General features: G+C 41.8%; 1 protein-coding gene and 1 pseudogene across 1 annotated transcript in view; both read right to left on the bottom strand.

Moving 5' to 3' along the window:
- Positions 1–12,163, bottom strand: part of STX7 (syntaxin 7) — a 50,860-nt gene extending 38,697 nt beyond the window's left edge. Inside the window, exons 1-2 of the mRNA XM_012665170.1 lie at positions 11,968–12,163; positions 3,248–3,399 (exon numbers count right to left, since the gene is read on the bottom strand). Coding sequence (XP_012520624.1) covers positions 3,248–3,332 — 85 coding nt within the window. The 5' untranslated portion in view covers positions 3,333–3,399; positions 11,968–12,163. The remainder of the gene's footprint in view (positions 1–3,247; positions 3,400–11,967) is intronic.
- On the bottom strand, positions 6,391–11,911 carry LOC105827196 (annotated as a pseudogene).
- Positions 12,164–13,114: the final 951 nt, after the last annotated feature.

Below are 13,114 nucleotides of genomic sequence, written 5' to 3' on the forward strand. Positions count from 1 at the left end.
AAATACACCGTGATTACTGGTTTCACCAAATTCACAACCCCAAATCTCAAATGTGTACTCAACCTGCCAGACTCCCTCCTCTACTTCCCTGGGAGCTTCATTCTCTCAATTGTCAAAATCTCTTCTTTCAATTTCTCTTCTCTCAATTGTCCACTTTCTCGTCTTTCCACAAACTTCCAACATCTTTCCCTCCCATTCTCTATCTGATGCCTCTGCCTCATATTTCATTTAAAAACAGACCCACGCAGACAGGAACTCCTCCACCTTTGCCCACCAGACCTCCATCTGCATCACACTCTGCTGTGGCCTCTCTATGGTGGATGAAAGCTAAACCACTTTCTAGTGGTTTTTTCCCCACTCCCTCTCGCCCTTGAAAATGTTTCTTTTGCAATTATATTCTCACTAGACTGTCCCTTTTGTGTTAGAAAATGCAACCCTTTCTTTGACCCACTTTCTCCTTCCATGGTAGAGTGTGCTAGTTTCCTACTATTAATACATACTGATTCTCGCTTTTCTTTCTCAAATGGCCCAATTTTCGTGAGCACACTGAAATCCAGCTCGAAGACTTTTTTGGCCTCCCTGGCAGCTAAGTGTGGCCATGTACATGGTCAGTAACACAACAGAAGTGAGTAGGATTCTGGAAAGTTTCTTTAAAAGGTTAAGAGCAGCTCCATCTCCCTCTCTTTCTCCATTTACACTTGGAATATGGAGATGAGGCCACATTTTTCAAATCCAATTTACCATCCATTTACCAAATCCAATTCTCTGCCTTTATCTTCATCTCTCAGCAGCATTAGACACAGATAATGCCTCACTCATTCTTGAAACACTCTTTGTTTGATTTCTAGAAATCTATCACATCTTGATTTTTTTCTTACCTCACTGGTCACTCCTCAGATTATTCATGCTGCCTTCCTGACTTTGACATATTTTAACGTTAAAGCCCTCTTAACTCTGCTCACTCTTTTGTGGTTATTTTACACCTATGGTTTTATATATCATTTCAACTGCAATGACGGCCTGAACTCCAAAGTCATATATCTGATCTAGATGTACAGTATCTCCACATAGATGTCTAAAAGACATCTCAAAATTTAGTTGGCCAAAATAAAATTCTCTGCCACTTGTCCTAACTGTAGTCCTTCCCATCTCAGTACACGCTTGCCACACCATCCACTCGGGTGCTCAATGCAAAAACTACAGAGGCATCTTTAACTCCTCTCTTTTCCTCCCACCCCCACTGACATGCATCAGCAAGTCCTGCCGGCTCAGCCTCCAAAATATACCACAACTTCTCTCTATCCCCACTGCTATCACCCGGGTATAAGCCAACATCTTTCTCCCCAGACCTCTGTGATGATGACCTGCGATTCCCCCAACATCTGTTTTCTAAGCAGCAGCCAAAGTAATCTTTCAAAGTGCAGCTCTGATTCTGTACCTTCTCTGCTTAAAGGCTTCCAGTGATTTCCACCGTCTCTTAGAATGAAATCTAAACTTCCTGCACAGCCTGCAGGTGGCCTACCAGCCTTCCCTGATTTCATCTGCTGCCACTCTTGTCTTAGGTGCTGTGTTTCAGCCACACTGGCTATTTTCTTTTTTCCTATTTTCTGAATACCTCAAGCTCTGGACTGCTTTAGGAATTTCAACACTAGCTATTCTCTTTGTCTGAAATGCTCTTTCCCTGGGTCTTCTCACTACCAGCCTTTCGTCATCCTCATTCAAAGATCATCCAGGCAAAGGCAGCTTTCCCCAGTCAGCTGCTCTCACGTCACTCCTCTCACTGTGTTTTCTTCATAGGAAATTACGTTGCTCGTTAATTTTTTTTTTTTTTACTGCCTGTAAAGTACAATGTGAGCAGGACCTTACACAGTTTATTTACTGCTAGAGTCCCATGGTCTAGAACAGTATCTAGCAAGTCGTATATGCTTACTAAATGATTTGTTGAATGAACCAAGACAGAGTAATGAAAGTAAAACTCAGTCTGAACCATTATTCCAATGTTTAAAACTCTTAATAACAGACCTAAAAAACACTTGACCAGTCTTTTTGGTCACTTAGTAACAGTGATCTCACTCCTCCCGAGGAGGGCAATTCTCCCTTAACAACTTGGATTTTTCAAGTTGAAGTCTGACTACCTACAGGTTCTGCACATTTGTGGAGGTCCCTATGTTCGTGCAGAACCCATGGCTTCTGTTACGCACATGACAGGGATTCAAATATCTGGAGATAGTGACTATCCCTTCTCTTGGCTGAATAGTCCTAGTCTCCTTAACAACTCTTCACGTGGGACAGTTGGGAGTCTTATCACTATCCTCGCACACACTCCAAGATTGCCCTGGACACAGTCACACACCTGGCTATCAACCATGCCATGATTATTCAACTGTGGCCCAATTTATCACTACTCATCTGGCTGGATCAACTGATCTCTTTCTGAGGGAGCATGGCCTGATCTAAGTTAACCCTCATCTCCTTCCAGGCCAAGCTCACACACAATCTCCAATCCACATATCTTTCATAGCACCTAGTGCTTACTACTTCTGTAATCTTGGTACACTACGGTCACTCCCCATCCTCTTCTGAGACTTCCACACCATTTAGCTTTCCCAGCACAGGATGCTTGTCCTACTCCTTGGAGGAAGGTCTCTTGGCCCCCTCTTTTGTATAAAGGTCCTGATTTTCCATCCATATAAATTAAAAATATAAGCTACCTTAATTTTCACACAGGTAGCCAGATTCACCTGAGGCAGACCAGAGATATTTCTAGCCAGCAGCAAGGAAGTCATAAAAAGGAGATGCTCTTCTGTGGCTATGTCAGAACACATCTGAACCCAGATGAGCAAGGCAAAGCCAGTGCTGGTGCCTTGGCACAAACTGGAACAGTCCTTGATATACCATTCCTACATTTCCTGCTGGGGACAACACAACATCTCCACACTATTCACTTCCTTATTCCTTTAAGAATAGCCAAATAAAACAGGAATTACTCCAAATCAGAATAAGGGATATTTTACACCATTGTGCATAGCAGTACCTTTTTAGAACCATCTATAATCTAATTTTACTCCCTTTGCTTCCAAAACACACTGGCATCTCATTTAAATCATTCAGTTATCACTTTTTAAAATCTGTTCTTAGAGGAAAGCTCCTCACCCTCTCATTCACTAGAGTTGTCCTTTTATGAACCTCCACTAAGTCCAGATAAGAATTCAAACAATCAGTAAAGTCAATTTAAAACTCAACTCACAACATTGTGTGATCTTCTGGATGTTGGAAGAGATACGCTGTGCCAGCTGGGCAGGATCACCACCAATTCCTGGAATGTAAGACATGACTGATTTGCTTTTTCACTAATTTCATCAGATGTTGGCGGGCTGTGCAGTTTTCTTAAGCAGTCACCTAAATAATATAAAAGAAAAATCATATAATTATATTTTTAAAGTCATTGGCTTACATATTCCAAATTATCAATCTGGGAGGTTATAAGAACAAACTTGATTAACCTACAAGGTTGAAATCTGGCAAACTAGCACATCAGATACCAAAACTCTCGTGTCTATTAAAAAAAAATGAAGAGAGTCATGTTAAACATGTTAAACCATTAAAATAGGTTCGAATTATCTATTCCCTTTGAAAATTTCTTTAATCTCTCTAAGGAAGAATTATTAAGTGCCTCTTCTGTGTATAATTTTAATTATTTATAAATTTTTTCCTTAACTGAAGTGTGAACAATTATAAGTCAGGGCCCACATGCTATTTATCTTTCTGCGACATTTAAAACAACTCTTAGCATAAAACAGGCATTTAAATATTTATTAAATAGAATGCAGACTTCAGGCTATCCCTAGAAATTTCATTATATCTAAGTTAACAAACATACGAACAGCTCAGGAACACATGACTAACAGGTCTCTAATTTTAACAGGAAAGGTTAAATTTGAAATAGCAGAGCCAACTACTGAGAAGAGAAAGAATGTCTTATAAAATGCTCATCACACATTCCTGGCAGAGCAAGGAGAACGAAGGACTCTCCTCCCTCTTCCAGCAGCCAGCATCTCAGGATAAAAGGGATACTGGGATACTGCTACAGGAAGGAGGTAAGATGACACTCTTTCCTTCTTCAATCCACACTACACCACTCAGGGTTTGGAAAGAAGATTGAAAAGGAATGTCCCTGCATACAGAACTGCACACAGCAAAGAACTTCAACTACTCCTACCCCATCTTTCACTGAGCGTGCACTGGAATACTGCCGAGTTGTTGGTGGTCGGTTTGTAAGCCAACTCACTACTAAGAGCCCACTACACATCCAGCTTTAAAGTAAGTACTTAGGAGATGCAAACAAAGCAAAACAAAACCAACAAAAAACAATGATAAAGCATCTATGCAAATCAAGTTTGTCATGTAGGAGAAAAGTTTAGCATAAAGGTAATAATGTAAACCTACAAAAAAAAATTCAAATCAATATAAGGTTATATGCTGGGCAAAAGTGAGAGAGACTACAAAAATGAAACATCGCTATCGCTCTTGCCTAGAAATAATTTATGAAACAGAAATGTAAGATCTGGATACTTGGGTATGACAGGTACAGAGAAAAACAAAGGCAAGGACTTGAAGACTGGGGTGGGTAGACCCAGAACATGTGCAAAGGGTACACACAGTGTGGTATTTACCAAAGGAAGGGGAGGTTCCTGGCCAACCGTGGATAAGATGATTCATGGCTGGGGCAAGTGGGAGACAACACAGAAAAGGAAAGCGAGGAATGACTTAACATTTATCACACATCTGTGAAATGAAAAGTATTTCACATAGACTAATTTCATTTTCACAACCTCCCCCTTAAAGTAGGCAGCATTATTCTTGCTTTAGTGATGAGCAAACTGTGGCTTATAAAGACTAAGTAACCGGTCCAAGGTAATACAACCCACAGGTAGAGGTGGGATTCAACCTCAGGGTTCTGATTCCCAAGCTACCCAGGCTTGCTACCACACAGAACTAATGCCACAGGAGAGAGAGAGAGAGCCCTGCCTGCTAGGTTTAGTTTAAATACGTTTCAAGAAGAAACTACTAGAGATTTCTGGTAGGAGAAAGCGGTCACAAAGAAATATATGTTTTGTTCTAACAGATTGTATTGGCAGGAAGTACAATAACTGAACTGTTGAGACCAGTAGAAGAACTGTACAGGTTCCATGCCTGGAACTCCTGTGCATCACGGAATGTGCCTGGCCACCCTGAAAGTCCCGGGAGCTTTAAGATGCTCTCCAATCTCCTTCATCGTTCTACATGTCCAGTTTATTTACTTTGGCTCCCACCAAACCCTAGAGATAGACCCAAAACCAATTTCATAAAAGGATAAATTCAAACTTCAAGTCAGACAGCTGGACCATTGCAGTGGGACAACAGAAATAAACTTTCTTCCAGATCTCTAAATTCTGCATTAAAAAAAAATGTTTTATTGAGCTATAACTCACATACCACATAATTCACCCATTTAAGGTATACAATTCTATTTTTTTTTTTTTTTTTGGCACCACACTGTTTTATTTCAATCTGGAAACAATATAAAAAGATGATGACTTCTGATGCCAAGCCATGTAAGTAGTAATAAAGAACCAAAAAAGAAAATTAACAACAAAATCATTAAAGAAACAAATATTTCACATTTCCCATCAGTGCTTTGGCAGTACTGGCAAGCATTTCTGGCTTGGGAGACAACAATGCTTCCAACAGCAGGGATCTGGAGAAACCCCCTGATCTTAGCAAAAGTACAACCACATTTTCTCCCTGACAGCTTATATTCCAAGTCACTCCACACCACACTGCTCTACCCGACAGACTTTTGTAAACCTCATCTGAAGATGTAACTAGGTATTGTGCATGCTCACAATGAAAACTAACTAAAAACAAAAAAGAGAGTGGCAGACAAGTAAACAAACTGTCCAGTAAAGCATCAGGATATCACTGCTGGCTGGGCCCTTCATTTTACCGGCTTAAAGAAAAGTTTTCATTTTCATTTCTCAGTAAATCCAATATTAAGAAGCTTAACCAGCAGGCTCAAGTCAAAGGTTTTAAAGACAGTCCCCTCATCGCTCCCCCCCTTTTTGGGGAGGGGAATGTTTCATATAAAACATGAAATCAAGCTCTATTTCATTAAAAAAACTGAATATTTTATTAGTAAAAATATATGCTTATATTTCCCTTTTTAAATAAAAAGACATTTAATAACAATACTTCAGAAGACTAGATTTAAATACAGCCCCCCCGCCACCTCCCACACTGCCAGTTGTCCACCCTGGCACAGATACATTAAGGCAAAGGCTCCTGGAGAGATCCGTCCACCTTGGCTGTGGGCTGGAGACTCAAGGCAAACACACTCTGCTCCTTGCAGGGTCAACAGAAAGGATTCTCCCTTATGTTCACTGAGCCATCCTGCATCCCGAAGTAGACTCTTAGCCATGTTGATGAATAGGCCTGTGTCCACCACACCTCGGATCATTCTGATAGCTATGCTCACTTCACTCCATCTGCATACCTGGTCAAACATCCCATCTAAGATAAAATTCCCATTATCTGTCCCCACGGGACCTGCCTTGTTAACAACCATTCGGAGTTCAACCATGCCCCCAAACTTCTGGCTCACAGCTCGGGTCACTGGGACATAGGCAACTGGGATGACCTCAATGCAGATTCCCTTGCGCTACTGATCCCCAAGATTCTTTGAATATTTCCTGAAATCAGCAATCGCAATGAAGCACTAGCATAGCCAGCCACGACCTTCTCCTGAGTCAGGCAGCCTCCACCACCCTTGATGAGACTGAGATCAGCATCTGCTTTATCAGCACCATCAATGGAAGGTCAATCTCTGGGTGTTGTTCCAGGTCACTGAGGTTTAAGCCATACTGCAGGATGAGCCTGGAAGGAAGTGGGAATACAGGCAAAGTTCAGATTCTCCTGCTTCACTTTTTCAACTATTTGCTGCACAGCATGGACAACTGTAGAACCACGTCCAAGTCCCAGCACTTGGTTATGCCTCACGTGGTACTCCACAGCCACACGGCCCCCCAGCTTCTTGGCCTCCTTGGCCTTGGACATTGTGGAGAGGGCCAGGCACACTGTTGGAGTCCCTGCCGCTGGTGCTTATGCTGTCAACACCACCATTATGTGGTGTCCCAACGGTGTCAGTGTCCCGACTGTCGGGTTTTTTTTAAATACATTCCAAGTTATACATCCATCACCACATCACTTTTAGAACACTTTATTACTCTAAAAAGAAAGTCCATACCCATTAGCAGTCACTCCTCACTTCTCCCCAGCCAGAGGAAACTGCTAATCTATTTTATGTCCTTGTAGGTTTGCCTATTCTAGACATTTCATACGCATGGAATCATACTGTATGGGTCCTTTGTGACTGGCTTCTTTCTCTTAGCATGTTTTCAAGGTCCATCTATGTTGTAGCATGTATCAGTACTTCATTCCTTTTTATTGCCAACAGTCCACCGTATAGATAAAGATGACTTCCCTTGCTCAATGACATCTTCCTTTCTTCTTTCCCTCTGTCAGCTAGATCTCTGGAAAAACTGGCTTACAGCCAACACAAACATATTGTATAAGAAAATGCTCGTTTCTTATTAATGTACTCTCCTTGGGCAGCTCCCCCACCCTCATGGTTCCATTTTACTATACATGAAGGAGTTTCACAGGGAGACTATGTCTCTCCAAGTCATACTCTTAACTCTCTCTAGTGTCTACATGTCTTTGAAACTACAAGAAATCACCAACTGCCTGTTCAGCTGTCAGTGGAACCGGCAACCAGAAATCTCTACCTTAGGTGGGACAGTTAGCATTAGGGCCTGCTGCCGGGATCAAAAAGAGATAATGCATGTCCAGAGACCAAGTGCTTTTCCACCCTACACAGAGGAAAGGTATGATCTGCTCTTAAATCTGCAGGACCGGCATCAGCATGAGAGTATGACAACCTCACTTGCCTCAGAACCACACAACCACACAATCACCTGAGGCCTGCTCTCTCCCCCAAAGAGACAGTATAATCTCTTCGTGATTGCAGTCCTTTCAATTCAGGCATAGTATCATAGCATTTTCCTTAACCCCCAAAACTCATGGCAGTCTAGCCTAAGTCTTCTTCCTGTTTTCTTTTAAGGCCACCTTTTTTCCCTGTCCAGAGAATCTACCAATTAGTCACAAACACAATCAGCTTTTCTCCACCCTTTCACTCAAACAACTATATTTAAGAAAGTTCCAGCTGGTGAGATAATTGAGCTTCATTCACCCAAAGAGCTGCTACTTTTGGATTGTCTGGAATTTCCTTGGAGAAAGGGCACAAAGGTGACCAGCTCAGTCTTGTGTGAATAATGTAAAACAATTTGCTAATGATGGAGAAGAAAGATATGTAAAAATAAAACAAGATTAAAACTGGCCAACACTTACCGAGAACTCACTATTTCTGAAGCATTGCTATTAGGAATTTTACATTTATTCTCTTAGTTAATTCTCACAACCAGCCTATGAGGTAAGGATAATTATTATTGTGATTTTTTTACACAAAGAAACTGAGGCATAATAAGTAACTTGCTTAAGATAAGCAAAGAGCTAAAACTTGAAACTAAATTTTAGAGCCCATATTTTTAAAACACTAAACCATGATGCTTTCTTTCATAACGAAATTAAGGGCAGGTGAACTCATTTAATTACAAAACCAAATTTACCACCTTTCCACAGGCCCCATGTGAAGTTTTGCTGTCCTCACTCCTAAGATGAAGAAACAGGTTTGGGAAAGCTACATCAGTTGATCAAGGTAACAGTAGACTAGCTTTCTCCTTTTTCTCTATTATTCTGCTAACAAAGTGAAACCTAAAAGGCAACAATGGTTGGCTCTTCTGATGATAAGATGTGAGAAATAAGGGGGAACAAATGGCTATATTTATTGTAAAAAAATATACACACAAATACATATATAGATAGCCAACTATAAACTGACTTAAAAGTTTATGATCTTTGCATACAGGCTAAATGAATGCCAAGTTATTCAGATGTTTGCTTTCCACATCAGTCTGGAGTACCTAGCCCAGAGCAGCTATGTACCAAAGAGCTTTTATTGAGTATTTGTGAAACTGCATTCAGAATTCCTAGTCTCGCTGCTCAGAATAATAATTATATAACTCACGATCTAGACCTGCACTATCTGATAAAGTAGCTACTAACTAAATGGGCTATTAAAATTAAAATTATAGTGATCACTAAAGGCCAAGGGAGGGGAAGGCAGAAGGGAGATAGGAAAAGGTTGGTTACTAGACACAAAGGTATAGCTAGACAGGAGGAATCAGCTCTAGTTTCTATAGCACTACAGGGTGACTATAATTAACATTTTTTACATATTTTCAAATAGCTAAAAGAGCAGACCTCGAAGGTTCTCAACACAAAGAAATGATAAATGTTTGAGGTGATGAACATGGTAACTACTCTGATCGTTACACACTGTACACATGTATCGAAATATCACATGTGCCCCATAAATATACAATTATGTGTCAATTAAAAATAACAAAAGCAATAAAAATCTTATAAAAGGCTACTTTAAGCTGCTAACAGCTTAACTTTGATTAAATTAAAAAACTACATTTTTCCTCTGCCCCCTCTCACATTTCATGTTTTTGATGTCACAACTTACATCTTTTTGTATTGTGTATCACTTCAGTTACATTGCACCTATTATTTTTTTTAAATTAAAATTAAGCTAAATTAAAAAATTCAATTCCATAGTCACACTGGACACCTTTCAAATGTTGAAGAAATTGTATGTGCCTAGTGGCCAGCAACTTGGACAGCTCATGTAGAGACCATTTCTGTCATCACAGAATATTCTATTGCACAGTGCTCATCATAACATCTCAATAATTATCTTTCTATGAAGAGATATAAACACTATAAAAAGAAAGAGGGACGGGAGGATCAAAGTGTAATGCTCATAATGAGAGACCTCTCAAGACTGCTTCTAAAGAACACAAAAGAAGGAACAAAGGAAATTTTAAAATGGACTCAAAGTGTCAAACACTCCCCTCAGTTACTATTGGATATACTGTGGAATGCTTCAGATTTCTATTAAACATAAATTTCATGCTTTGTAAATTTAACTGCACAAAGAAATGGTCGTTTTCACTTTCTTAATCATGAGCACCAGCATAAACAACTGGACTTCCCTCCACCCTGTGCCCCAAAATGTCAAGTTACTGTGGGAGAAGAGGCAGTTTTTTGTTTATTTTGTGGACTGCTCTACTCTCAGTACCTGGCTACACCATAGATGCTTAATAAATATTTGAAGAATGAATAAATAAATATACCTGCTTCCTAAGAACACACACCTAATTTGGTAAATATTACCATTTCTGAAACATTGAATTTCAGTGCCTTCTTTCAGATCCCAAATGTCCCAGGCTTCTAGCTGCCTTTGCTGGGTGGCATTTCCTATCTCTAGAAGGCTCTTCCCATGATCTCCATGTGACTGGTTCTTTCTCCCCAGCAAAATCTCATCACATGCTTGAGAAGCCTCCAGTGACCACTCTGATCTGAAGTGGGAACTCACCACCCCGCCACTCTCTGTCAATCTCTCTAACTTACTACTTCATAAAGCTCATCATTAATTAATGAGAATAAATAGTATAATTAGGTCTAATAGCATAAAAGATCTAATTAGTATACTGTTGATTATCGATCCCTACTTATGGAACTTAAACAGGGGAGAGACAACCTTGTCATCTTGTGGTATCTACAGTGTCCAGAACATGCATGGTAACTGAATGTGAGGGTGCTCAGTCTCCAACGTGAGTATTCTCTACACAAACTATAACTGCATTCTTTAGCTCAGCTAAAGAACTATTTACACCGTTTGCTTCTAGTTCACAATACCAAGGATTTTTTTTTCACCCTTTCACACACTAAACTTTCAAGTTCAATGGAATCATGGCACACTTTACCCAGGCTTACTGTGGATGTTTTCCACAATTTAATTTGTAACCACCAGCCCTTTGGCGCAAGCTTGGGATCATAACCAAAATGGATTTGTTATGAAGAAAGGCACAAGTCAAACATCAGAAGAAAAATGATGTAGACGTTAATGAGTTAATATGGTATCGTATTAACTTCTACAGAAAGGTTGATACTAGAGCACAGTTCTTAACGAGTCACAAGCCAGAGGCCAACTTCCCAAAGAGGCTTGCAAAGCAGAGGCTCCTTCACATCACAAGACACACTTCTCAGCCTCTGCCCAGGTGCGGCTCAGGGCACCTCAGAGCAGAGCCGACCACCTCCAACATTACTAAACAGCACAGCATTTCATCATTACTACCTTTTCTTCCAGATTTGGGGCAAGTTTTAAATGATATATAATTACAGTCAGAAAGAAATGACTTGAAGTAAAGAAAAATTAATATATGTACAAATAAGAGCCAAGCAGATGTAAAAAAATTTTTTAAACGTACACGGTTCGTTTGCTATAGCCATGTATTTTTCAGTTCCTCTCTCTCCATTCGGGAAGAGAAGTCTAAAGTGTGTTTTTCAAGCCGAGAGTTAAAAAGAGGAAGAGGTCAACTGGTCGTGTCTTGCTCGAGGCAGAACCTGGATTCCTGAGATGGGCCCGAGCCGGCTCCGGCGCCCGCCCAGCCGGGTGCGCGCCACTGGCCAGGGCGCCTCGGGAGCGCGGCCCGGGGCGCCGCCTGACCGCAGCCGCGCGTCAGGAATGCGGGACGCGCTGCGCACCCGCACCGGGCTGGGAACGTGCGGCGCAGCGGGCGCTCGGGAGCCCGGGCAGCGCCGGCCCTTCGCCTCCCGAGCGCCTGCCGCAGAGCGCAGGGCGGCGGCCACCTGACGACGCGCACTAATCAGGCGCGGCAGTCGCAGTAGCACCGCGCTTCCGAGGCGCTGGGCCAGGGACCCCCCTTCCCAGGCTTCTCTTACCCCGACCTCCTCGGCTTCCACCTCCTCCTCCTCCAGCCACGGTCGCCTACAAGGCCCCAGAGCCCCCAGGGCCAATTCTCAGCTGATGGGCGGCGGCGCTGGGACGCCCAGTGCGCATGCCCGCATCTCAGCCCAGGTTAGGAGGCGGAGCTATCCGCTCTCCCATTGGCCCGTGGGGCTGAGTGACGGCTTCCCTCTCCCGCCCCCTCTGGTTCCAAGCTAAGGAATGGGGGTATCAGCAAAATTGCAACGGAGCTGTTCTCTGAAGCGTGACGTACAGATGGTGAACGCCTTAGGCTGCGTGCAAAACAGAAGAGGAGGGAATGGAGGGCAGTTGTCTTTTTTATCGGGGGAAGCCAGCCTCCCTGGACTCGGGTCTTCACCCCGCCCCATCAGCTCTTGCCTATTTTGTTTCCTAACCTTTAACTCTGCAGCAGACCGTATACTCAGCTCCATTTAAAAACGCAAACGCAATTACGCGATCCTAACAGGAACAATGAAGGGATAAATGAAGAGTCACCTCCAGATTCTCACTTAGTAGACAAGATTTCCAAGCACATACGAGTCTTTCTAAGCATCCTTGAAAGGTAGGGCGTAGTTTTCACAGGGTTTGAAACAAGTAGAGATGGTTCCAGTGATAAATATTCAAACATAACGTAATTGTTAGACGAAAAGCATCAGTTGCTTAAGGTGAAAGAAACACCTCACCAAATTAATTAGAAGATAGATTGGCTTAACTTTTGCCTCTATTAAGGCAACACTATTTTCTGAAACGATGGATCATCAAGACATGTGATATCAAAAGTCCAGGTGCACTTAGGGGGGAAAAAACAAAAGCCAAAATATTTTGAACTGGTACTACCTGAGCAAATTCTAGGATGTTTTATATTCTACATACATGTGTACATAAATGAGTGATGTCAGCCAGAGCTAAGAAAGACAAGGATTTCTTAGTCCGTTTTTTATTTTTCTACTTTTGACGGAAAAATGGGTACAAGAAATATTTCGTATATCTTTTCTAAACTGACGAAAACTACAGCGCAATTGCAATGATCAGTAACAACCTTCACTCTGCCTCTGTGAAATGGGGACAATAGAGAGAGGTGGGTATGCGTGACCAAGCAGAAGGCACACACCCATGTAAGGG

The sequence above is a fragment of the Propithecus coquereli genome, unplaced genomic scaffold (genome assembly GCF_000956105.1).
Source record: "Propithecus coquereli isolate 6110/MARCELLA unplaced genomic scaffold, Pcoq_1.0 Scaffold98, whole genome shotgun sequence".
Taxonomy (NCBI): domain Eukaryota; kingdom Metazoa; phylum Chordata; class Mammalia; order Primates; family Indriidae; genus Propithecus; species Propithecus coquereli.